General features: G+C 49.0%; 1 protein-coding gene across 1 annotated transcript; it reads left to right on the forward strand.

The window, feature by feature from the left end:
- The first annotated feature begins 4,786 nt into the window (after positions 1 to 4,786).
- On the forward strand, positions 4,787 to 10,355 carry NRIP3 (nuclear receptor interacting protein 3). The gene is made up of 6 exons (XM_035891028.1): positions 4,787 to 4,822; positions 5,319 to 5,498; positions 6,232 to 6,314; positions 9,546 to 9,685; positions 10,102 to 10,154; positions 10,254 to 10,355. Exons 1-6 carry the CDS (start codon positions 4,787 to 4,789, stop codon positions 10,353 to 10,355), a joined length of 594 nt encoding a protein of 197 aa, XP_035746921.1.
- The last annotated feature ends 16,342 nt before the right edge of the window (positions 10,356 to 26,697 follow it).

Genomic DNA, 26,697 nt, shown 5'->3' on the forward strand with positions numbered 1-26,697 from the left:
AATGTCACCTGAGGTTTCCTCCCTGCTACTGTGCCTGCGCTGCCACTGCGGCATCGCCTCTGCTGCACCCACAGCCCCCACAAGGAGGGTATGCACAGGGGGGCTCTCTCCAGGGATGTGCCAGAGCCCTGGGGAGGTCCACAGCTCCTGGAGGTCCCCTCCAAGGACAAAAAGGAGGTGCGGCATGGCAGAGGTGTGCTGCCCACCCTGGCTGTGGTGAGTCTTCAGCCAGGGATGGGGGGAGAGCCTAGCTGGTATGAGCCATCCCACTGCAAAACCATCTTGTCCCCATGCTGCAGCGAGGGGTGATGGGACAGTGGGTGCACATGGCCAGGGCTCGCCTTGGCCACAGCCTCCTGCCCCATGGGACCTGTGGGGATTCCCCAAAGTGACAGTGGTGGCATGTGCTCAGGCCTGTTCCCGCAGCCCCAGGGAAGGTGGCTGTGAATTTCAGAGCTATGGCTGTGGGTCATGTTGCTGCAACGCTGCACAGCAACGCTGCCAGTGCCACCACGCTCACACCAGATGTGGCTGGGACAGCAGGGAGCATCGCTGCAGGAGGACCCACCGTGTCTCCCTGGTGCCGTGGCTGCCTGGAAGTCACAAGTGTTGTTCCCAGGAGGAACGGGAGATCACGCATCTCTCAGACTGGAGAAGCATCCAGAACCTCTGAAATGTGGGACCCCAACTTGGCATGGCCCCAAACCGAGAGCAGGTCCAGAGGGGTTGAGCTTGTGTGGTCAGGAGGCTCAGGGCATCAGGGGTCTTTGCCCAGGGAATTCGCACGTCTTGTGAATAACTGCGTACCTCCTAACAAAGCAGCGCCTTTTCGTTCCTAAAGCTGTGTGACAGCTGTGGTGACGTGGGTGGAAGGGTGTTATTAATGCAGGGTTTCCCGCGGGGGTTTTCCAGTGGCCTCGGCAGGAGAAGAGAAGGAGGTAACAGCTCCCCGAGATGGGGACAGGTAGTGAGGACAGATCCCGTCTGTCAGGGTGGCATCTGGCAGCGACCGCTCCGATTTTGTGCCTCCTCCCCAAAGCCCAGAAAATCAGCATGAGATGGTTGTTAGCTGGGATTTGGGCTTCCTGACACCATAACTGACTTGGGCAGGGTGTGCTGGCCCTTGGCAGCTCCTCCTTGTGCTCCGACACTTCGCCCTCACCCCGGGAGCTGCTGGACCAGTTTGGAGGGGCTCGGCCTGAAACAGTCCCTCATCGCTTTACAAGCTGGGAAACAAAGTTATAAACAGAACAAACGACAACAAAAAAAGCATTTCCCCCTGCCAGAATGCCCTCAGAGCCTCCCGTGGGCACCTGGGTCCTCAACGCAGCTCTGGTTGCCCCGTGGCCCCGTCCCCCGCTCCCGTAGCTGGTGCAACATTGCAGTAAATTGCACTGCATTCAGTTTTCCCCACTTCCCTGCTGCGCGCTCCCCAGAGTTTGTTGTGTCTTGGTTAAAATGCAGAAAACTTCCATGTTACGTGCACTGCCTTGGTCAGAGACGTGGCTGCTGCCTGGGCAGCCAGGGGGCACAGGAGAGCAGCGGGCATCCCTTGTCCCACCTCATTCCCCTGGGAGAAGGGCCGACAGCACAGGCTGCTGGTGGAAGAGGTGAATTAGGATGAAGGAGGGGAAGAAGAGAAAGAAATGGGTTATTCCTTGGGATGAGCTCCATTGGTATGTTAAAACTCCTTTTTTTTCTACTGTCTAAGTACAGAAGAGAGGGCAAACCTCCTGAGATGGGTTTGGGGAGGGGAGGAGCTGGCATCTTCCCTGACTTGCATCTCCACCTGAGTGAAACTGTTGTTGACGGGTCTTGTTATCCCCAGATCGAGAAGCCAAAATAGTGGGAATCCTGCCAGAGAGATGGATACTGCAAGATGCAGGGTTGTGCTTGCTTATAAATTAGAGAAACAAAACTGGGCAGAATTATTTGTGGTTTTGACAGACAGTGGTAAATAAGCTCAGCAAGAGCTGGTGTCTCCACTCACTTCTTTTAGGTTTCTCTTGTGACTTTTTTAGGGAACTACAGGTTTTTGCAAAGTGGCAGGGATGGAAAGGGAGCTATCTTATGGAAAAGATCCTGGTTTGTACTTACATTGTGCTGAATGATACTAGAAAATAACATTATTTTGCACTTACACAATGTAAGTGTATGTAATATTTTATTTTTTTATAAAACTTTCAACAGGTTTGTGCAATGCATGGAAAGGCAGTGCCAGATGATATGTGTTACTTCAGATACCGGCCCTGGCTGTGTGGCTGCCCGGCGCTGGAGTGGGGACATGGCGGCTGCCTTCCCCATTGCGGTCATGGGGAGCTTTTCCTCCTCTCCCTCCCTCCCAGACATGGTCTCCTTGCAGTTTTCCAGCAAAATGTGCATTTGCCAATGGCCCCTGGCACATTATCTGTTTACCAAGTATGTATCCATCACTTGAGTCATCTCCGTGACTAACATCTCTCACTCTATTGCACATAAGAGTCAAGGGAAATACAAGTTAAAGCAAACTAATTAATAGCTTGAGACAGGATGTTGCTGCAGGGAACCTTTTCAGCCCCCTCTCTCTAGATTGTTTCTGTATTGGAGCACAACGTAAGCAACATTTGTCCCCCCGAAGGCAAGATTCGCTGCGGCTTTCAGAAGAGCAAGCATCAACAGAAGACAGTCCCGTTTGTGGTGGTAACTCCTGTTCACTGAGTGATGGTTTTTTTTTCCTTTCAGTGAGGGATCCCATATAGAATTCATAAAACCAGGGCCTGAAAAAGACCCACATATGTAACTGGTTAACGATCCATAGGAGAACTTGTAGGAAAAAAATAAATTAGGTATGAATCAGGGGTAGATGACAGTTAAAATAGCAGTGATGACCATGCTGGTGACTTATCACAGAATCATAGAATCATTTGGTTGGAAAAGACCTTTAAGATCATAGAGACCAACCGTACCTGTCCACTACTAAACCATGTCTCTAAGCACCTTGTCCATGCATCTTTTAAATACCTCCAGGGATGGGGACTTGTTCTTCTCCAGCCTGTTCTTTCAAAGGTATTTGGCAACATGATTGAGGCCAGGCAGATCAGAAAAGCACCCAGACTATCCTGGAAGATGCCATTCAGAAATTTCTCTCAGTCCTAGCTGGGTGTGAGGAGGTGACCACTGAGTGATGGGACTGTCTTCTGGCCAGCTGGAAACTTCACCCATCTGCTTCTCCAGTCTCCTATCCCCTCACTTGGGTTTTTTTTGGTGATGTGAAGAATTAGTTCTCCAGATGCTTGCCTGAGTTGCAGGCAAACATAAAGGGTAAGAAGAATATGCCATCCACTGTCAGCAAATCCCAGCTCGCATTTTTGCTCAGATGAGGAGCCTTGGAGGCGATCACAGCGCTGACCGTGCACCTACAGTTGTACCCTTGTGTAAGGGCGCCCTCGCTTCCAAACGGATTTGCTTGTCCCTCAGCACACGGTCCATTACTAGTGGAGCCAGTCTGCCTGTCTTAAATCTAGTTAAGTAATACTGGTTTCTGCTGCCCAGTCTCACTGGGAAGGCAGTGGTCACCAGAGCAGTGCCGGAGCTTTGTTACTTTTTGAGTGGGAAGGAGACAACGCAATATCAGATTTGATTTCTCCCTATTGCTGGGAGTGTGGCTACGTTACTGCCTTTCCATGGGACACGCTCTCTAGCGTGCTGGTCAGACATAGCACCTGCAACTGAAAATGGTCATGGAATTTTATTTCCTTTCAAGTCATAGGTTGTAGGCAGAAGTAAGAACAGTGAAAAGTGGCGAAAAAAGGAGATTGTGTGCTGGTGACTGCTGGCTGCACCTACCTGATCTCATCAGCCAGGTCCAGTTTAACCACCTGTGTTATGCCTACAGCAGGATCTGAAGCACTAACGTGGTTGTAGTTGTTTTAGGATGATGCCAAGTTGCATTAGCCTCTTGTAAGTGCTGTTATTTAACACACCACACAGATGCTGCACGTGAGGGTGAGCGCTGGCCAACTCAGGGAACCACAGCCCAAGCTTTTCAAAGTTATCCCGATCCCATTGAAATTCCCTTGGGATGAGCAGGTTGCTGTTTTACATGTCTCTGCAGACATGCAGGCATATTTAATATGAACGCAAAAATTCAGGAGTAAGCCAGTAAGAAGGTCTTGCTGTGGACAAATTAAAATCAGATAGAAAGGGCAGTAATGGGGGGGGGGGGGGGGGGGGGAGATTAGCCAGGCAGAGAAATGAGCAGATAACCAAGCAGAGTCATTTCACCTCCAGCAGAGTATGTGCATCCATCCGTGACGAACATTAAACATAAAAAGGCTTTTGGGAAAGCAGTTGGAGGAGATTATGAGAGGCAATGTGCTTCTCACAGAGCAAATGGAACTGACAGAGCGAGAAGCCACCAAATGAAGGGTTGGGGGTTCCCAGGAGAATACCTACCTACCTACCTACCTACCTACCTCAGGCAACCATACCTCTTCCCCTCCCCTCCTTTCCCTCCTGCGGCATGGCACTCAGGATTGGTCCCATTTGTTCACCCTTAGCAGCTAAATACAAATGCGGAGGAAAGAGAGACGCAGGGCAATTTTAGACCAAATTCTGATCTAAAGGCCAGACCAGGTCTGGCAACAGATGCTGTCTGTAGCTCTCTTCTTGCAGTTGTGCCTTGCTCACTCACTCCTGTAAGAGCCCATGCACAGACACCCAAATCAGGGTCTTAAATTCTGGGTTGGTTCATGCAAAGAGCATCACCACAGGTGGAGGCTGGACACAGGTATGTCCTGTGCCAGCAATGCCAGTGCTGAATGAAAGCATCTGTGTTCGTTCAGTAAGTCCATACACCTTTTCCATACTTAGGTGGTGCGTGTAACTGGAAAGGAAATTTGTTACCTCTTAACTTTTCACCTCGCTGCAGAATTCCTGATATCCTTATCAAGAGATGAAGGCAATTACAGCGAAACACCAGCTTGGAAAAGCCTGACTTGTTTGGATTCCTATATGAAATCAAATTTTGAACTTGAATTTGGAAAAAGAAAGGCATCCCTCCAAATTCTGGTTAATATTTTGAAAGGATTATTCCCTTGCCAATATGAAGTAGTTCTCTTTAGTCAAAGCCAGGTAAGCCAGAGCTGGCAGGAGAGCAAAGAGACGTAGGCTAGGAAGAGTACATGTAGTCTGGGAATCGGGGAGAGTGGGACTTCGGGGCGTTCCTCCCGCAAGAGCAGCACCGGCCCGCGGGCACCACAAGCAGGCTGGCGACGCAGGTCACTTTGTGGCTTTCCTCTGACTTCACCCTGCTCTTCTGTGTGTGTTTTTTCTTAAAGCAACCACATAACATCTTGCAGAAGCGCCTGATGGAGACAAATTTATCAAAATTACGAAACAGCCGAGGCAGCTGGACTCCGAAGAGTGATATCTCGGTGCAGACCAACAAGCTGAATCAAACCAAACAGGGCAGCTCAGGGAAAACAGAGGACGAGGAGCTCATAGTGGTGAGCTGCCAGGTAATAGCCCCTCCCCAGCCTTCTGGCTGTTTTCCCCCCCAAATCTTATTTCTGACAGCCTCAAGCTGTGCTCTTGTTCTCACCTTTCCCACCCAGGGTTGCACTCCACTGGGGCTGTCGCAGCTGTGGGGATGCTCTCCCTCCCCAGCTCAGGGCTGCTGTGGCATGGAGGCCCACCTGCGTACCACAGGGAGATTTGGTCTGATGGATGTCTACCCTTGGACATTAGGGCAGAGGAAGGAGCCAGGCTGGGGCAGCATGCTGAAACGCTGAGGAGTAATTATCCATGGCAAATCCCTGTGCTTGCAGCCTATTTCTTTTCCTCAAGCACCATCCATCTTTTATTTCCCCAAGAGTAATTTCACATTTCTCCTCTTTACCTCTACACACTTTTGTATTTCCCACTCTCCACAGTGTCCCCTCCTGCCTGGGGCTGCCCCCCCTTCTGCTTTCTGCAGGGGCAAATGCTGCCAGGAAGGGCTCAGGACCCAACACCATATTGATTAGTAGCACCACCTTATTCAAAAAGCCACTGAAGAGCCAACTCTTGGGTGCCTGGTGTGGACGAGGCAATACCCTGCAGGCTCTAAGCATGTGGTGGAGCAGGGATGGGCTGGCGCGAGGAGATTGTGGCATTTTGGCGGGGACCGGTGTGTGCGGAGCAGAGACCCCAGGCACCCTGTGCTCATCCCACATCCCACATATCATCTCCCATCTCTGCTTGCTCTTGCAGTGTGCTGGCAAGGAGCTGAAGGCCGTGGTGGACACTGGCTCGCAGCACAACCTCATGTCATCTGCCTGCCTCGACCGGCTAGGGTAAATATCCAGCTGGATTTCTGTTCTGTGGGAACTCGTGGCACGTGGCAGCACAGGCAGCGCGTCTGGGACTGGCACTCCGCTCATGCCAGTGATGGCTGTTCTGGGAGGGCGTGCTTTGGGCTGTGCCTGGGTAAGCCCCTGAGCCTCCTGTTACAACCAAATCTTGCCTTACTCTTAAATGTCCTTGCAGGGAGCTGAAATAGAAAGCTGCTTGTACCAACCTGTTCACCTCTGAATACATCCCTTCAGAGATCTGGATGCATTTGTATTGTTTCAGTGCCTGCCTGTTTGTCATTCGGTGCCTGGTGAAATAGCTGAAATCCCTCCTGGCCTCCTGTGTCCCCCGGGGCAGGTGTGGGGCCAGGCCAGGCCAGCCCTGCAGGTCCTGGCTGCGAGGCAGTGACCCGGCTGCTGGGTGTGCTCCCACCTGCAGCTCCAGCACCGCTGGCCCCAGCACTGGGGGAAAAGCAGCTGTGTAGTTGTAAATTTTGCATCAGCAAGGAGATTTTGGCACTTTATTCCCATTGAGCCATTGCTTTTTTTATCGCTGGCTTGCGGTGATTACACAAAAACCAACTGCAGTTGCTCCCTGAGCGCTACTGCATGGCCCTGAATGAATGGCACCTGGTTTTGGTCCAGACAGTAATTGCTTGTTTGCACGACAGTATTTGGTGGCTGGAAGGTGGCTGTGCTTACTACAAACTTGTCACAAACTGTGGAGCTGCTCAGCCTGGCTTTTGGGTGCTAAGAGTGCATTTGGAGGGGTCTCATCTTGCAAGGTGCTGTACTGGCTGCTCAACATGTCTGAGTTGCACAGCGATGCTCCATGAGTTTGTCTGCTCCCTGTGCTGCTCATGTGTGTCCTGCATAGTTTTTGCAGAACAAGTCTGCTTCATCAGTCCCACCTTTTAAAGAGTGCTTAAGAAATAGGTTAAAGCCAGTTTCTGCTCTCAGGTTATGGGAATTCCCTCCTGTTTTGGGCAAGGCCACTTTTGTAGCCATCAGCCGAGCAGCTGCAGTTAAAAGGCCTGTGTCCCTCCCCAGACGTTACCCATCAGCAATGTGCGAGCTTTAGTTCCTGCATGGTGGGACCCCATGGACACCAGGGTGTGCAGGACCCACATTGTATGGGCAGGCAGAGAGCGCGGCCAGAGTAAGACCCCGTCCCGCATGCGCTGCCAGCCGGGGCGTGCAGCAGGCGGGGCTGCCTTGCAGGCAGCTTTCTGCAGCTCCTTTGCTGTTCGTGTTCACGGGGACAGAAGCTGAAGCCAGAAAAACAAAGTGGGTTAAAACCAGGGCTTTGATGCCTGGCTCACTGCTGTCGCTGTGGTAGGTCCTGGGTGACAACGGCACTGCGCCAGGATGTTTTACTTCAAAGCAGTCCAGCGCGTGTGGCAATGATAAAACATGAGTTTTGTTTAAATCCAGCCCTGGAAAGCAGCAGGGAAGAGGCGTGCTAGGCGATTTTTGCTCTTGTTCCTGCCAGGGCAGGAGGGGCCCCACCGTGTGCTTTGCTGGGTGCTGCTGCCTGCAGTTGAGGCTCAGCAGCTCTGGGGACAGGACCCACTGCTGAGGTCTCTGGGGGCTCAGCAACTGAAAGCGGCTTGTGTGTTCCTGAGGCACAGGCTCAATTCCTCCCTTCTTTTTTAAAAATCTTTTTGCTTCTTGTCATGGTGCCGTTCGAGCTCTTCTCACCTCTGAGGAACTCGGTGGGGTTAGCTCGCAGGTTGCCGCAGCACAAGAAATCCCCCGCAGAGGTGTAGGTGCAGCTGTTACATGGGCAGCTCTGGCCCCTGCCCGCTGCTGGGGACTTCCTGCTTTCAATCCCAGCTCCAAGATGTGTCACTGCATCATGCATCGGTGGCTCTCTTCACCTCGCTGCAGTTCCCTGGCTGGCTTGCAGCCACGCATTGCCCACGTGCTATCCGTCCATCCTTGGGCTGGTCTCCGCTGTGATGAAGTGCTTCCTTGAAGGTGGCTTTATTCTGTCCCCCCCTGCAGCCTCTCTGCAGCCTTGATCACACCTGGGAAAGCTGCCTGGGTCAGCAGGTGCTGGAGCGAGGAGACATCTCCAGCTGCATCTTGGCTCTGTTCACATCCTGGCTCCAGTGCCATGGCCTGTGCCCTGCAGTGGGGACAAATGGGGGGAAACAAAGACCATAGCCAAAGACCACGTCTTCCCTTGAGTGGATGGAGAAACCATAACTGCACCCAAAAAGGCCATATCAACCTGTCTCAGGCCAGAGTAAAGCCAGCTCAGGGCCAAGGAGCTCATAAACTTCTTTTTGATATGTTCCCACTGCTTTTTAAGGCCAGTCCCTAAGGGAAGCGGCAGAGGGGATCCAGCTCCTCTCTGCTATCCCCTCCTGGTCCTTGTACATGTGCTAATGGCAATGGGCAATCCCCACCTCCGTCCTGGAGCCTCTGCCTCTGAGGGGGGCTGGTCACCCCCAGGACAGATGGACAGACACACATATACATGCACTGCTGCAATGCAGCTCAGCTGAAAGGTGCCTCAAGTAGCCGAAAAGCGATACAGCTTTTATCTGAGAGGGAGCTCACTGCCTTGAGCTGCCTTTCCATTAGATGCTCCTTCAGTTTAAAAGAGAAACTGAAGCTAAATAATTAATCAGTGTTGTCAGACAAGTGCATGGGGTGTAGATAAAAGAAACGACTGTGCCTGAGATATCCCTGACACCCTTTTTTTCCTTTTCTGAGGCTGAATGTGATTGATCTGTCCCCATTTCCACTGAATAAACCCAGCAGCAACACCTGCTAACCAGCGTGGGTCGGGCATGCTGCCCTGGCTGTGAGGCATGGGGACGTGGTGTCTGCTGGTGGCAGCTGGAGTGGAGTATCCCTTCCTTACACCCACACTGCATTAGAAGCAATTTTAGATCAGCAGCTTCCCCAAGCCTTGAGGAAATGTATGAAAAAGATTCCTCAGGTAAACAGCAAAATCCACTAAGGAGCTCTGCTCAGGGCAAGGGCTGACGTGGCCCCAGGGCTGCGTCGTGGCTCGTGCTACGGTCTGACGTGGGTGTGCGCTGCTGGCTGCATGCACAGCATCACAGAAAACCTGCCAAGAAAGCAGCTTTCTAATAACGGCGTGGTAACACAAGCGAGCTAAGAGCACTTCAGGAGTAAGTACCCTCCAAACATCATTTCCTCCTTGCTGGAGCAGCTGAACCATGGCTGTTTCATGTCAGAAGTGTTTTCAATGCACAGGTTAAAGGAGCATCTCAAAGCACTCCCCGGAGAAGACGAGATGGTGTCATTGCCATGCAAGGTGAGGGCGATCGGCCGGATCGAGGGCCTTGCCCTCACAGTGGGAGCGGTCCCCGTGGAGTGCACTGCCCTCGTCGTGGGTGAGTCTGTGCGTGCTCCGCTGCTTCTCCGGGTACAGGCTGGGGCTCTGCTGCCTCCTACCCCAGGGGGGAAAATTAAGCTTCAGAAACATGTTAAAATTATAATAGAAACACTGCTTTTCTGCAGCAAAAGTCCCTGTTTGGCCCTTCAGAGGGAGGGAGGGAGGGAAGATGTGTTCAGGGCGGTGCTGGCAGCACCAGGCTCGTGCTCTGCCGTGCCGAGGGAGCGACTGCTGTGTCTCCCTGCAGGAGCATCTGCCTGACCTCCTTTGATCGTGTTCCCCCCCGGAGTAACTCGGTCCCTTTATAAACAAGGATTCATTTAGCAAAGCAGCCATGAAGGAAGGGTGGAGTTACTGACAAAAAGCATGGGAGAACATTTTGAATGTATAAATCTGAATGTTCCTATTTTTCAGAAGACCATGAGAAACCCTTCTCCTTTGGGCTGCAGACACTGAAATCTCTGAAGGTAGGGGTTTTCCAGCAGGGCCTTTACCCATGCTGGGGGAGCTGGGACCACTGTGAATTGCAGATTTCCCTCTTACCTAAAGGCATCTATTCTTTACAGTGTGTCATAAACATGGAGAAGCACCATCTTGTTCTGGGGAAGACGGACAGGGAAGAAATCCCGTTTGTGGGCAGCGGCAGTGCTGCAGCGGGCGAGCAGTAAGTTGGCTGGGGGGGTGAGCTATGTGCGCACTGCTGGGCCTGATGGCAATGCCCGACGGTGGTGCCCCCCGGCACAGCTGCACAGGAGCCCCCAGACCCTCGCTGCAGGCGAGCAAGAGCTCACCGGCACTGGCAGAAATTGTTATCATCAGCTCATTGAGTTTTGAAACAGAGCCCCTGGCTTTTTCAGCAGCCTTTTTCAGTTTTGGCTGCTTTTTTTTTGTTCCAGTAAGCATTATACAGCAAAAGGGGTGTCTGAAAAGGCAGGGAAATGCCTTAGGAAAGGTACTTTTTGGAGGTCACTAGAAAGACTCCTTGAGTGCTGCTTTGAGAGTGTTCCCAAACAAACTTTTTTTCTGGAAAATATTGATGAAGGAAGGCAAATAAACCCATAAGAATGTTTTGTGAAGTGCAAGAGAGACAGATCCTGCCTGGAGATAACGGTGTCGCCGCTTCTCCCCGTGTTGCCCCAGCTGCCCTCCTGCCAGTTGCTCCTGGTTGTCCTGGACTTTTTCAGTTATTTCCCTATAGAAAGAGAAATCTGTGCTCTGGTACATCCTAAACGTGTGCAGTGTGTGCAGCTGGCTCTGCAGGCAGGCAGGGCAATCCCCTTCTTTTCAGGCACCGCATGGGGCTCCTCCTCGCTGAGCTCGGTGAGAAGAGACGTATCGCTGGCTCCTGCCTCTGACTTAGGAAACCGGCAAGCACCAGGTGCCTGGGAGGGGGGTTTGCATTTAGGTGCCTCTCTAGCTTCGCAGACGGCGCTTGTGGTTGCTCAGCGATGAGCGCTGTGGACACAGCCATCTAAAAAACGTTTGCTCACTGCATAAGAAAGTGTCTTTGGCAAATGATGTAGGGCAGCAGCTTCTTTAGCTGCCTGTCACGACCAGCCGCAGTCGTTTTGGATGTCCTGCAGCTCTCATGCAGCTTGAGCCTGCTGGGCTGGGCACCGCTGAGCTTGAGGAGCCTGGGTGAGAGCAGGGAAGGAGCAGACCTTCCTCAGCTACTTGCATTTATGCTCCTCGGGGAGTACACAAGGGGTGCATGCCCCAGCGTGGGGAGTCGGGACGAGAGTGACCGGCTGTGGGTGCCACCGGCGTGCGAGCCTGGGGCGTGCCTGGTACAGAACCCCAGCGAGACGGTGCTGCAGTGCAAAGCCACAGGATGGTTTCCCTGTCTCCTTTGAAACAGCGATGCGAGAGGCATAGTGTAGTTCTGTCACTGCTGCAGTGATGAATTATTTCTTGGTACTGCATTCAAGGCCAAATTTTGCTGCCTTTTCTTTTTTTTTCCCCTCCACCATGAAGAATGCCTATTTTATTGAATGCCTTTTCCTTCCTGTTTCAGCAGTTCAGAGGCATAAAGAGAAATTGAAACACCATCTCCACACAAGAGCTTGACATCAAAGAAATCCTGTGCAGCTGCTCCAGATGAAACAGCAGTGCGCTGCTTTGAAAATGTTTATACTAGGCTACGGCTTGAGTAGAGCTAAATGAAATCCTGTTCAGTAGCCAGTAATTTAGAGATATTGTCATGTTTATCTATGGGTTTTGAGAAACAAACGTGTGCTTATTTTCTGGGCTTTTCTATATAGTGTTCTCTTTATTACAAACAGTTGTGAAAACCTTATGAATTCTTCTGATGAGAAAAATACTTTTTATAGTGGCCTCATATGAGTAATTGTATTTAGCTGTGATTAGAGGCTATCAGAATGAAATTTTTATTAATGATTTTTCCACGGGCTAAGCATTTATATTCACTTAATTGAGATTGCCACATTCAGATGGCCATTACCGGGAAGTTACTCAGAGTAAAATAACAATGCTAATACCACCTAGGAATTATAGCTCATCCTGTTAGCATAGTATTGTTGCCATGTAATTAGGGATGCAACTGCTGGCTTGATGAGAAAGAGCAATTACAGAATCATTAATGGGTTATAGGTTTCTCTGCAGTGGCATGGCAGAAGCACAGAGACAGGGTTTGGGAGGGCTCCAGGGGTGAACTCCCACAGCCCCCAGCCCCAGCGGGTCAGCGCCGGCACAGGGGCGGCCCATCATGGCACTGCCTCGTTGGGGCTCGAACCCCCCAAAGAGGGATCTCCCAGGCAGGTCTCAGCTGCCTTCCCAGTGGGAGCAGTCAGGGAAACGAATCATTGTATTGAGCCAAAAAGCAACAAGAGCCTCATTCATGTATTGGGAACCAAATGGCCCCAAGGCACCCTCGGTTTTCCCCTGCTGCCAGGACTGGTGCCTCCGCCTGCTGGCCCAGCACCCAGCCTGAAGCACCAGCAGCACCCGGGCTACGTGCTGGTGTGGGTTATCGGCTCCAGTTGGACTTTGGTGTTGCTGCCAGAAAGGCCATATTTTTTATATCTATTTACAAATTGCTTGGGATCTTAAGTACAACACTAACCTTGATCACCTTCAGGGCAGGTGGGACTTTTCGCCAGGACAAACATTACATTCAGTGTTACTGTCCCGTAGCAGCAGGGTTGCCACTTCATGTGCTGCTCGCTTGCAGGCCAGAACAAACGTATGGCATTGCCTGGGGAAGGCTGGCCTGGTACAAAAGCAGCTTTCTAGATTTTTAAAAGCTAATGGGAATTAATTATGGTCATCTGCTGAAGAGGCATCTTTGAAATTCAGAATAATATCCTTGTGATGCACATCTGCTGATGGCCAGTCCCACTGCAGCCGGATCCACACGGGAGTAGCGGGAGCGCTGCTCCGGCAGCTCTTACTTCTCCATGGCCCCCTGGCCCCGGGCAGGCGCAGGCTGGAGCAGGGCATGACTGGGCTTGCGGGGTCTCCTACGGGACCCAAGGGGGACCTGAGCGGCCGCTCGTGAGCTCAAGCCTCCCCGCAGCCATTAACGCGCCGCTCGCCCAGGCATCCCATAGCACGTAACATCAGCCGCAAGCACCAACATTGTCACTGGCATTTCCACTTGGGAGATGTCTCGACAGTCCTGGGCAAGGACCAGTCACTCTTGTCACCTTATGGTCAGGTCTGGAGCCTGTCCCATGAGCCAGGCTCCTGCCAGCTTTAGCCAGTCTGTGCCCAGTAACGCCATCTTATGCCTGCCATGGCATCCAAGCTGGAGCTTTATCTCCTGCAGCGGGTTTGAACCTCTTTTCAATATTGGGTATGACTAGCAAATCTGAATGATCTGTATTTTGAGCTCTTTTCTATTTTGGTGATAAGTTTCAGTGCTTTCTCTACATACAGTATTTTATATAACACAGCTATATATACATATATATATTTACAGGGCTGGGCTGCCCAGGGCAGTCCCACCGATGTGTTGTAGAAATACTTCGCTAAAGATGAAATATATTTGATTATTTTATATGCTAGGAGTTTGGTATTTTGGTACTTCTTTCTTTCTGTGCTTACTACTGTGCTAAATGTCAAATCTAAATAAAGTTACATTATTATTGCTGTTTACTTGCTTGTACCCTGGATATGCTGGTTATGGGTTTTCAGTGGACTTTTCTGTTGAGAACAGGAGTTTGTTTTGGTCTTTACCCTGGTGGGGCTGCACAGTGTTTTTGTGCTTCCATCGGGAGTTGCTCTCAGACCGTACAGAGCGCGGTAGCGGAGACATGCTAACTGGGCAGGCTAAACAGCACTTGTGGGATAATGTGAGCATTTGAAATCCCAGCCTTTTGTTGTCATGTATCTCCTTCCCAAAGGAGGTGTGGGAGCCTGCTTGTGCTGCTTTGAGTTTTACCCTTTGGAAAGCTGAGTTTGTTTTGGCTGTGTTTGGCTAACTTGCTGGGGCAATGCCAGCCGGTGTAGGGGAATACGAAGGTGACTCTGTAAACTTTGTGAAACTAGGAAAAGAAAGCAGTCAGAGCAAAAGACAGGTAAGGCACATGTGCAGTAGCCGTGTGACCACAAACAGAAGAGCAGAAGCCTAAGAACAGGGACTTCCCCAAAGCTTTGAATGTGGATTTAGGGGCTTGCTGTCTCTGCCCAGGTAGGCTTTGGGCTGCTTCAGCAGTAGCTGATCTCTCTCTTACCGATGAGAAATTATCCTTTTACCCACTCAGAGTCCCACAGCAAAAACCTGTGGTGGAGCAGCAACATTCCAAGCCCAGTAAAAGTGGCTCTCCTTGGCGCTGGGCTGCTTTTCTCCGAGCACAGAAAGAAACCAGACCCCAGCAATAAAATGGAGAAAAAATGAGAAGGATAAATGTCCAGGCAAAAACAATTTCTCATGCTTCCCAGAGCTGCTATGGGTTCCTAGACTTACTCAGAATATTCCTGATGCTGGAGAGCAGAGTCCTAGCACATGCAAATGAAAAACCAATGGGCAAAATTTCATCCCTCCTGTGCAGAGCGGGGCTAGCCCCAGTGCTGGTGGCTCCTGTGAGCAAGGTGCTCTGCAAGACAGGACAGCTGCTATAGGAGCCAGGCGCTTGCCTCAGTCCAGAGGGATTATAGACTAGGGGAAGTAACACTACATCTCTGTATCTACACAAGCACTGTCACAGCCACAGAGGTGAATGGCAAAGTGGCAGAGTGCTGCAGACCAGCTCAGCAAGCCCTGGGTGTTTGCTCCTGTTACCTCCAGCACAGGCCTGTGCCTATGCACCTCTGGCAACCTCGCCCTGACATAGGTTTGCAGGAAGCCTGGGCATGGCCCCACAATCGAGGGACCTGCTGCCTCTTGGCAGGTGGCTGGGGGCAGAGAAGAGGGCAATGCCTGAAAAGATCTGGGACGAGAAAGACTCGGGAAATAAAAAGCCAGCTGCAAGCGGATATTATGAGAAGCCCCTGGGGTGGCAGAGGGTTTTGTTGAATGATTTATGCCCCAGCTGGTGAATGCTGTCATGCTGCAAACAAACACCTCACAGGTGAAGACAACCCCCCCCAGGCAGCTGGAGGGAAGTGAGCCAGCTGCTCCTTGGCCAAAGGGCCCCCCATGTGCTTATGTAGTCAGCAAACTGCGGTGGGACAAAACTCCTTTGCCCCCTCCAATGCCTTGTCTTCACTTTGGTCATGCCTAAAGCGGAGATGAAGCACGCAAAGATGTTAACCTGGTGGAACGTGCAGGGTCTTGATGCTTGGGCTCCTGCAATTAAGATGGCTCACATGATTAAGATGTCAATGCTCGCTGAAAATTTTAGAGATCTGGTGCAGAGTAGCCGTCAGGTTCCCAATCCATGTCTGTATTTCACTGTAAGTGATGCACCCAAGACCACATGGGCAGGCGATAGCAGAGGAGGAGCACCCGGGGGCTGTGGAGTGGGGCTCTCCCTGTGACCCCACCACCTTCTTCTCCACATCGGTCCAAGCAGCTATGGAGCTAACTGTCCAGTATAACTCTGTGGGCTGGCCACTCCGCGGCAGCACTTGCTGCTGATCCAAGTGCAAAGTCAGAGGACATTGCCAGGAGTAGCCCTACGGCAACATTATTCACACGCATTTTGTAGCCTGCTGAGATCCACCGATGTTTTTTCATTGCCTCTGCCAGCAGAGCAGCTGATTAGATGAGACCCGTTGGGGCGTCTCTCCACAGCTATCTGCAGGGTAATCTGTTATCTAATAGTTCTCCAGGGAGGTCCTTTTTATGGGCTTTTCTATTACTGCTTTGCTGATGATAATGTGATGCTTGACATGTTGTGAAAACAAATCTGATTCGTATGTCTCAGAAGCAAATAACTAGATGACTTATTTCAATATAAACATACGTTTTAGGGCTGTACATTGCTTGGTTTATTTTATGGGGTAAACACCAGTTAAGGTCTGTATTGCTTTATCTGCTCACCTAATAGATAGAGAGGAGTTATTTGGTTTCCATCAGTTGAAAGTCTGCTCCTTTTTGTAAGCTGAATTTTCTCTTTTTTCCCTTTTTCATGGGCTGTGCGCTGCTGGGGCTAGCTCAGCCATGTGCTGATTTCCTCCTCCTCTGTTAACAACCCCATTGCTGACGAAAGGCTACAGACTCTGGAGATGACGCTGTAGGTATCGGTGACATTTCACTAGAGATGGCATTGCTGAAAAGGCAATTGATTTAATGATTTCGTTACTAGAGTGGTGCTGCCACCACTTCCCCAGGATGAGACTTCATCACTCTCAAAGTGGGTGTGAAGACAGTCAACAACCTAAAAATACTGGGAGTTCAGGAATAACAGGAAGCCACAGCAGCGGGAGAACTAGCTGGGGGGACGCTGCAGGGACTTTCTCTCTTTCTTTTTTTGAATGCAGCAGGATCGATGCCTGGGGCTTGGGAGAGAGCGATGGGCACAGGGGGCGGCGCCGACCGGCAGGACTCTCCAGAAAAGCATCTCAGCTTGCACAAGGGGAAGAGGTGCAAAGCTATGTGCTCATTAAATGTAAAACTGCCCAGTATCCTAGAAACAGGTGGTGTATCCACAGAACGTGGGGAGCTCTTAATGCCGCTCCAGCCCCGCGTGTCTCGCCTCTGCTGTCCACGTGTCCCCCGCGGGCAGTGGCAGGCCCAGCACTGATTTACTGCTCACCTCCTTTCACCTCTCTTTCTCAAAGACAAGGAAAACCAACCTCCTCCTGGCAGTGGACGTGCAGATGCTGGTAATGCAGGTGAGAAAACTGCTAACACCCCAAGGTGCCTTCAGGGGTTCATTGCCGGCAGGGCTGGCACAGCCTGCACTGGCCCTACCATAGCCCTGCATCGTGGTGTTCGGCAGCACCGTGCTGCTGTTTGTGTCCAGCTCGGCCAGGCTTACCCCTGCTGGCCCGTGAAGCCGCAGGGACCAGGCTGGGGCACAGCGGGCTGCAGCTCCAGCGACCCCATGCTCTTGCTGGGCAGCAGTCTCACGGGTGGCATTAGGGTTGCAGAAATGCGGTGTCCTAGCTTGGTGGCAGAAGAAAGGCAGCAGTTACTCCTCCCAAGGGATGAAGCACTAGGAGAGGCTGCCAGGAAGACTGGCGTGAGAGACCAGGACCCAGCTGAAAACTCTCTCTGCTCTATGGAAATGGTAGGCAAGGCTAAGTACTGCTGTTACCTGCAATGCCGTGAAGCACAGCCACTGTGTTTTCTAGGTGTTGCCAGCTGGGGAGGATCTCAATGGCAATGCTGGCAAAGGCAGCATTGAAAAATACTGCTTATGAGAAAGAGCAGTATTGAGTCCTATGTTCTCAGTGAGAAAAACAATATATTTAAAAATGTTGCTGTAAACCCCAGTCCTCTGTTCCTCCACAAACAGATCAGATGGAGCAAGGCGAGTGATCAGGCACTCAATGGCTACAAAACACACTGAGTCATGGAGAAGAAGGGCAGGTTCCATCTGAGAAACTCTGCAATACCAGATGGCACTGGCTATTAATTTTGAAATAAAAATGTGATTGGGGGGTGAATCACTGGTCTTCCCTGGACCAAAAATCAAGAAAACACTTCAAAATCCCTAGGAAGAAAACAAAGCCCAGCACAAATGTAGCCTAGTGACCTGGTTTTATCCAGGCCAGTAGAGATCAGGGCACATAAAAAATGATCAGGATTTTGCCACTAGCCTTTTCAGGTGCTGGCAGAGAAGGAGAAAACCCATAACTGGACAAAACGTAACTTGGAGCTGGCATAATGGGGAAACTGGGTCTCTAGTGCAGATGTCTGAGAATCCAGTGAAGTAGGTCTGCTGGGAGTGGTGCCCTGGGAAGAGCTGTTTGGCCTTCTGCCTTGGCAGGTTTAGAGAGGAAATCTGTGGCTTTTAAGCTCCTTCTACTGTCAGAGAGCTCCTTTACTGAAAGCATCGTGATGCTTCTTGGTTTAGGCTTCACTGACATTTTTCAGATTGACTTTTCGGGCTAACAGAAGGGGGAAATGGGCTCTTGTTCCTCCAGAAGGAAATGACTGTATTTTTAAAAACAAATTATGTAGAGGGCTAATTAACTTGGCATTTACAGCTTAGCATTCTCATAGACAAATTTGCTCCAACTGAGACCACATTTTGTTGCAAGGAAGCTTCTGCCTAGCATCTCTTTCCTCCTGCTGCTTCATATGCTGTGATATTAAGGTCACAAGCCATCTTCCAATGTCCTGTTCAGTGCATTCCAACCAATAATGAGTACAGCGAAGATCCCAGGTACAGTTTAGCTGTGAGGGCTGACACATCTCTCAGTGGGGCTCCTCATTGTCCTGGTCAATGTTTTAAAAGCTAGAAAGAGCCTAGTGGGACTGGCTTCTAGAGGAGCTTGCTACAGAGCAATGATTTAACCAGGGGGGATATTGTTTCTGCTCACCGTAGAGAGGGGCTCTGGAAAGTTCATATTAATGAGGGGAAGGAGACTATGCAGGTGAGGAATTTATATCCTCCTCCAGTGCTAAGGTCTTGCCAAATAATGTGCTTTCTGAGCGTGCTGTGGTTATGTTTAGCAGGCTGGGGGGACAGCTGGCCCAGATGCATGGGCAGGATGGTGCAGGCAAAACACCTCTTGCCCTTGGTGCTGGAGGCCCTCCAGACCCCTGCTGTGGTGTGCAGGACATGCCTGTCCCAACAAAGGAGCTCCAAATCCTGTTGGCTTGTGCTGTGCATGTGCTTCAGGGCTATGCGGCACAACGGGGCAGCACTCGCTCCACTCGGCAGGGAGGCGCAGCTGAAGAGAGAAAGCCTAAGCTTGTTTCGACAAGGGGTGGTGACTTAATGTTGACATTACTTGGGTGCTATTTAACTCTCAGCAAAGTCATTCCTCTCCTGCCAAGATTGTTTTCCACCCCAGGGAGCATCCTCTGCCCTCAGGAGAGCATCTGACAATGTGCTACTGGGAATTCATGCATCATCTAAGTAGTTATTGTAAAGAAGGGAAAATGGGTTCATCTGCACCTATCCAGAGAGCAGCTGAGCACAGTGGCAGCTGAAAAAAATCTACTTGGAGAAAGCACTAACATAATGAATCACCATAGTCTGTATGAAGGGGGGGTTAATAGGATGCTCTCATTCAAAAATTGTATTAGAAGACGCTGATGTCAATGAGCCCACATCAGTTGCTCTCCCCACACTTCCGCTCTCTGCCATCCCAAATCGAGTTAAGGTGATCCAGATGCACCTCTTATTGCTTTAGGAGAAAAATATGGCTTATTTTTTCCTGAGGGTCACAGGTAACTAATGCAATACAGGCGAGGGGCAGCAAAGGTAAAGCCCCATCCTCAGCAGTGTGAACTGCCACAGTCGCAGTGAGATCAGTGGGCTATCCCCAGGGCCTGGCTTTGGGAGAAAACCTCTCAGGCCTCTGTTTGACAGGATGAAGGGATAAAATGCACCAACCAAAAGGCTTGTTTGTGGGAGGGCTGCAGGTCTGCATGACTATGTGCTTATGTGCAAACAGGAACCTTGAACTTCTTTCACTCTTTTAGATTTTCTTCACTTAATTTTTAAGCCTGAATTGATACATCTTCAACTAACAAGGTCAGTTATTCACTTTCCCCACTATTCCCACAATACCAAACTATGAACATAAGTGGTGGTGGACAAATGAACCCAAAAGACATGTACACAAACCCTGAACAAAACATTCAGTTGTTGGAAAGCCCAGAAGTTCTCATCAGGGCTCCAGTATATTTAACACAATACAAACAGAATGGACTCAGCTTTTGAGGCTGCTGAGTCAAAATTAAGGCAAATTGGCTAGTGAAGAAGACAGGCAGCATGGCAAAAGGAAGGACATGACATTTTAGTAGAAATAACTGTGCTAAAATAATCCATAAGAGACTGGTGTTAATAACCAACTCTCCCCCCAGCTCTCCTGTGTGGAATGTGCTGCCTACCTGAAAGGCCATCACAGTTGCATTTAGATGGTTGTAGAAGCTGCCTTCCAGGAAGCATTGCTCAGAGTGGACTGCCTCCAGGTAAGTCCCACTCTATTAGGAAGAAAAAAAAGGCTATATATTTAGTAGAATCACCTGCATCCATTTATTGACCTCCCCAGAGTTCATGGCTGCTTGGCACCACTAAACTGCAAGCTGGCCCAAGCAGCTTTCAAAAAAAGCCACTCCGCTCTGTTTGAAAAAGGCTCAAAATTTCGATATTTTTCATGATGCAGCAAAGCTCCTTTCTGCCCTTGAGCTGAGGGAAGCGGGTGCTCTTGTCAGGCAGAGGACAACCACAAGCACATCTGAGAGCACATGATGTACTGAGCTCTCTGGAGACTGCTAATGATGTTTGATTAATTTTCATTATCAGTGTGAGCAATCTTTGGGTGTTCTCTGCATCTGTCTTATTTAGAGTTGTCTTTTCTTCCTTAGTTAAATGACAGCTTCTACAGCCAGTGATCTAATTGTTCCTCAGCACCTGCTTGAAGCCGTCCAAGTTAAAGATGGACATTGCGTAATTTGCAGTACACGTGATTTGGTCTTTAATGCTCAGATCAAATGAAATGGAATAGCAGATTAGCCAGTAATTGAATGAAGTGGAAGGTAATGCGCAGGCTGATACTGAGGTCACAGAAATGCTTGGGCTGGACAACACTGAATGATGGACCAAATCAAAAATATGCATGTTGCAGTCACCAAGCGGCAGGACGAACAGCTTTTCTGCAGATACCTTGATCTCACGAGGTACAAACTGCTTTCTGTCTACCAGGGCAACGAGCTTTTGCAGTGTATTTTATACCAAGTCTTTGTAAGTGTGATAAAACTCAGATGCAGCAGCCAGGGCACAATGAGTTCAGTTACTTCTGGTGGGACAAGCACCCAGGATGGGTTATGTGCTGTCACCTATGGGCCTGTTGGTATCCCCCCTGTGAGGGTGAGCCCAGCTCCTGAGTCGGGGTTGTGCAACCCTTTGAGTCATGCACAGAGACGCGAGGTGAGGGATGCTCAGAAGACTGGTCAGAGGAAGGGTCCATAGGGTCCAGCTCACTGATACAGCCATGATGGCCTCTCACAGGCACTTGCCGCTCCAGGCCATCAGCGGTGGTAAGTCAGCTTGCACCTCAGAAAACCTCTCAGTCGAGCAGGCTTAGAGAAGTCCCTCTGTGGGCTCCAGCCTTTCAGTGAGTGCCAGTAAGGATCCCAGACCTTTCTTGGTTATCAAGCCTAATTTTGATTCCCTCCTATCTGGATGACAACATGTACTTGTTGAGGCAAATACTGAGCAACTGGGAGTGGTGCAACCAAAGCCACAGACTGAGTTCTCGGTCTACATATAAAAAGCAAAGCAAACTTAGAATCTGTACTGGAAAAAAATGGTTTAAATTATTTTTAACTTAAAAAAAAAAAATACCATCCTCCAACTCACTATAGCACTGCACTGGACTGGCAGACAGGAAAACTTAGCTCACTTTCCTCCACTGCCACCCAGCTTCAATGCCCTGAACTCATCTCTATGCTCCACGTTTCTCATCTGCAAGCCAAAAGCATCAGCTCCAAAGACTTCTTTCTGCCTGGAGGCCTGCTGGCTTGACCGATCTGTATTTGGCCCTTGTGAAGGCCTCACTCTTGGGGCACTCCCAGGAGGCATACAGCTTTTGGAGGACAGGCAGGAAGAGGCTCACCCCCAACAAAAGCAGATCATTCTCTCCACAATAATTAGTCTGAGCAACTCCTTGCCTTCTACTACATGAAAACAGGAGTTACCTGAAGTGCTGTTATATTTTAATTTGCTTCAGCATACATGGAGAATCAGGCACGACTGTACCCAGCACCAATGAAAACAAATATAGTCCCTGGAGCAAAAACAAGTCATTCCCAATTACATTACTGAGCAGCAGTGCGCAGTGTAAAACGGCAAACCAAATTCAGCCATCCTCCCAGTGTTTGGGTGGTGGAGAGCTTAATATGCTCTGCTCTGACAATCAGAACATCGCTATTTCAAATAGACCTTTTTTCCTTGTAAAACACTTCTTGCTAATTGAAGGGAGAGGCGTTGTCTGGGGTTGGAAGTTGCAGCCTGGGCACGGCTGTCGGATGTGATGAGGCAGTCAGGGAAGCTCGCAGGGAGCTGCTTTGCAGGGTGTTGTCATGGGAACAGAGCAAGTAGGGCATCCGCCATGCCACGTCTTCCACGCAAACTCTGGCAATGCAGTGGCATAAAATCAATGCCGTTCAGCAGCACTGGGAGAGCCGGCTATTAGGCTGTCTCTAGCAGAGATTTAATCTGAATGAAACGCAAAGGCCAGAACCTCCCTTTGTGTGAAAGTGGTGTCACTCCTTCTGATCTGAATGGAGCAAGGCTTTACACCAACCAAGGGAGCATCTAGGCACAGACGTCAGAGCGAAAGGACTGACACTGAAAATATCTGGTGGAACCACAATTTCTTCTAGGAACCCTCTGAAATAAGGTCATGTTAGGAAGCAGTTACTGAGGGCCTTGTTTACTTAGACGACTTCACTTGATTTTCACTGTTTGTGCACATTTTAACAGCCTATGAATTTGGCATTCATAATGATTAATGGAGGAAGACAAAGGGTTGAGCCCGGTGTGTACGTTACCACAACATACAAATGAAGAATACAAAATACTGCTATTGTGTCAATATTTGTGGTCATCTGAAATATCTGACTCCCTTTGCACAATGCTGCCTTTTACTGCAATTTACCTCCTCTGTGCAAGTCTACATATGTAGAATTATTAGAATTTTCTCTATGTTTATAAGAATTACCTTGTGTGATACTGTGGTTGCTAAGGATAAGCAATGGTTAAGAATGGTTTCCTGCCTAAAGAAGAATACGAAGATTCCTGCTCTTGCAGTTAGAAGGGATGATGTATCTAAAAAATAAAAAAAGAGTATTGTTAATGTTGCACCGCAGAGACCAGTGAAAATAGAAACAAATGCAATAGGTAAGCCAAGATCTGAGAAAGGTTGAAAATGCTAATTGAAAGAAGGTTAAAAGAGCAAAACTCAATTAATTGTCTCCAGGCATTCATTTTCTCTTCCCCAGGTCCTCTGAAAAAGTAAAGAGCTCCTAATTAAAGCAGGCATCTGCAGTGTAACCGCATTGCTGCTGCTGACCCAGGCCAGCAAGATGCTGAGTGTGTGCTCCTCATTTCCTATCGACACTGAAGTGTGAATGAGGGGGCCCACATCCATCCAGGGCTCACTTGATGTGTGCTTTGGAGAAGTGACCAAAATAGCAGGCAAGGGAAGAGAATGGAGCCAACGCATGGAGGGGTTCCCAGTTTACTGTTGAGGTTATTGATTAAAGCCCCTCTGCTTAGCAACAAGCTTGAGAAAACTAATGATAAACTTTACCACAAAAAGGGCTGTAGTTGTACCATAATCGCAGTCTTGCATGGCCTTCAGCATATCTGTCATGGGCTATGGTGTTTCCATGCAGGTTGCAGCAAAGGTTGGAATGAAATTGCTGGCACTGGTAGAGCATGTTCTGGATTCATAGAGACTTTCCTTTTAGTGCTGATCCCTTTGAATATGAAACAGGGAGGATGGATTTGTTACAGTAATCCCAGTGGATTACTCTGCATGGGGAAGAAACTGTGAGCCCTTTTGGGGCATAGCTGCTTCCATGCAAACATGCCTTGGCAAAAGCTCTCCTGGGGAGAAGAAGAGGGAGTATGAGACAAAGCACGTGGAGAAGTGCCGACCTTGTCTCTCCCACAGGCAATGCACACAGGGTGCTCGAGGTCCTGCTAGGTCAGGCCTGGTGGAGACTGTTAATAAATTTTGGGTTAAATAAGCAAATGCAGAAGCTGTTCTTCATGCTGCAAGGGATGAAGTCAGAGCTGTGGACTTCGTATCATGGTTAAGCAGCTGAAGCCCCCTTCTCATCTATAGGCTGCTGTTCCTTGTATTTGCTGAAGGAAGGGGCATGCACCAGGAGTTGCATTGATGAAGCATGACATATGTCATTAATTGAAACCATATGCAGAACACTGCATGCTCCCCATGCGTGTGATACAGGGAGCCAGCTGGTACTAACAAAATGCTCCAGTGTGCGAGAGTACTGACTGACCTTGCATTAACAGAGAGGGACCTTGAACTCTTACAGCCCGCAGAAAAGTCAAGAGTGGATTCACTGAGACAGAAAGATAAAATAGATGCAGAGCTCTTTCAGCACTTCCCTCCATTTGCTTCATTATCAATACGAATATAGAAATACAGAGGTAAACAGTTTGTATAGCTTGTCCTTTCCATATGCATATATTTCTGTTGTGAAAGTCTTTACGTAACTTCTAACAGCAGATTGCAAAATAATGCCTCTGTTATGGAAGGAAGCCACCAGCCATTACATTGCATTACTGTAATGTAATGGGTCTCTGAGGTGAAATATATTTGGAAAGCTTGCTTTTATTGTAAACCTTGTACCCCATCAACATCCCCCCGGCATCGATTTCCCTTTGCATACTCCAGAGATCAAAGACCACGAGGCCAGAATACCAGCTAGACCTGAACAGAGCCACTAGGGTTTTGGCCCAAAACAGAACTCAAGAGACAAAACTGCACTGTTTATTTTAAGGGATGCAGTACCAGTGACAGAACATATTCAAACGGATGCTGATGACCAATCTGCTGAAAGGTGAGTTTCTCATTAGCCGAGAGCAATTGACATTGTAATTAATTGCTTCCCACACTTCTTTGCTAAGTAAAGGCTGCTGTAATAACAACTGCTGCCATCATTTTAATTTTTTAACTGAACATAGGGCATAGACAAAAGACAATCTGTATTTATTTTGTTTTTCTTTTTGTGCAAATGTCACATTGCTCTCATGTTGGCAATGGCTGCAGAAGTGCTGATTCAATTACTTATTTACATAATCCCTTCAGATTTTTCTTTCATGTCATTGTTGATAATGAAAAGATTTTCTCAGCTGAGAAAAGGAAGGGAAGCAGGCAAGTTCTGAATGTGAATAGGCTGAACTGACATAAGAAGATGGTAATTTGCATTAGTAAGAAATAATCATAATGCAGATGATTAGAATTATGGTAAATACTGTCTACCCTACCTGCCCAGGGGAACATCCACCCCATGACAGTGAATGCCTGTTCAGCTGCAGAGTGCAAAGCAACCCTACACAAATTGCCACAGCACAGTGGAATCCAATGTTTTTACCACTTAGTGCATAAATTTATTTTGCAGGGCAAAGGTTTTAAAATACTCTTATTCGCATGTGAGTCAGTGCAGCACAGTGAGGAGGAGCAGAGACACGGCTTAGTGCACTGTTGGCTACAGTGATGATGAGACTTTGGGAAAGCTCCTGTGACAGGAAAGAAAAAGCTGAAGCCCGCTCTGCACATACAGCACCTGGAAAAATAAAGCTCTTTATAAGCCATTTCTATAAGGTGACTGAGCAGAAAAGACACACCCCTGGAGCAGCTGCCCCCCAACAGCTAGGGATGCACCACTTGTGCTGTGTCCTCCATTGCATGGTCTTGCCTTGTGCTGAAAGCCCTGCTCAGGCTGTGCCCCAATGGCCCAGGGGGGGTTGCTGTGCCTCACAGCTCACCCCCTCTGTGGGATGGGACCAGGATTTTGCTCTCCCCCAAGCCTCAGAAGCAGAAACTTTGAATGATCAGATGGACTGCCAGCAGCTCTCGGGGTGAACTAGTTGTATGAGTCTTGATGATGGAGACAAATTTGACAGAAGCTACAAAACTGTAAAAAGCTCACTTGTAATTCAACACAGTGCACTGATAGCAAAGCTCAAGGTTTAGCTTTGAGAGGCCAGAGCGTGGACGCAGCTCTCAAAACAAATCTTGTTATTGAAGCACATTCTATATTATTTTTAAAAAGCAAATTAGATGTGAGAGCTCAGCTCCATTAACAAGAAGAGGGTTGGTCTGGTAAGGACTGAGCTGCACACCACTGAAGCTCGGACTCCACAGATAAACCTTCCAGAGCTCTTCTGAAGATGAAACCCATCTTCAGCCCTTCTGGAAGACCAGATAGCTGAAGAGCAGCTGTAAATAGGGCTGTTATGGTCAGGGCAATCATTTAATAATTTTTGTCCTTAAAAATCACCCTTCCTTTGCATTTTTAAACTTTTTTCATTGTTGTTTGTTTGGGTTTTTTTGTTTCTATTTTTGTTTTGTTGGTTTTTTTTTTTTTTTACTGTGGTTTAAGTGTATTGCTTCTGATACTAGTGTGCTGACAATTAAATTAAAAAAAAAAAAAACCCTCCAAAATTCTAAGTGTTAAGATAAAAGCTTCCAGTACTTTTTCTTTTTAATAATTCATCCAGCAATTTTGCTTATGAAATCACTGCTTACTGTTTTCTAGGGGAAGAACGGACTCATCTTCTAGAAGTAATCTTTACCTCCTGCACCACCAAGAGCCTGTGGCTCATGAGCTCCTGTTGCTTTTTTTGGTGTCCCTGAATTTGAGGAAGCTCTAAAACTGGGTTTAAAGGTCCCAAAGCCTCTTTCAGCCATCCAAAAAAAAAGTGCGTTTATTACATGTCTATT

This window comes from Egretta garzetta, unplaced genomic scaffold (genome assembly GCF_000687185.1).
Source record: "Egretta garzetta isolate BGI_Z169 unplaced genomic scaffold, ASM68718v1 scaffold133, whole genome shotgun sequence".
Taxonomy (NCBI): domain Eukaryota; kingdom Metazoa; phylum Chordata; class Aves; order Pelecaniformes; family Ardeidae; genus Egretta; species Egretta garzetta.

Coding starts and splice junctions, on each gene's coding strand:
- NRIP3 (XM_035891028.1), top strand. CDS start 4,787: ATGCCAGTGCTGAATGAAAGCATCTGTGTTCGTTCA. Junction 6,315..9,545: donor GCCTGCCTCGACCGGCTAGG/GTAAATATCCAG, acceptor TTCAATGCACAG/GTTAAAGGAGCATCTCAAAG. Junction 9,686..10,101: donor GTGCACTGCCCTCGTCGTGG/GTGAGTCTGTGC, acceptor CCTATTTTTCAG/AAGACCATGAGAAACCCTTC.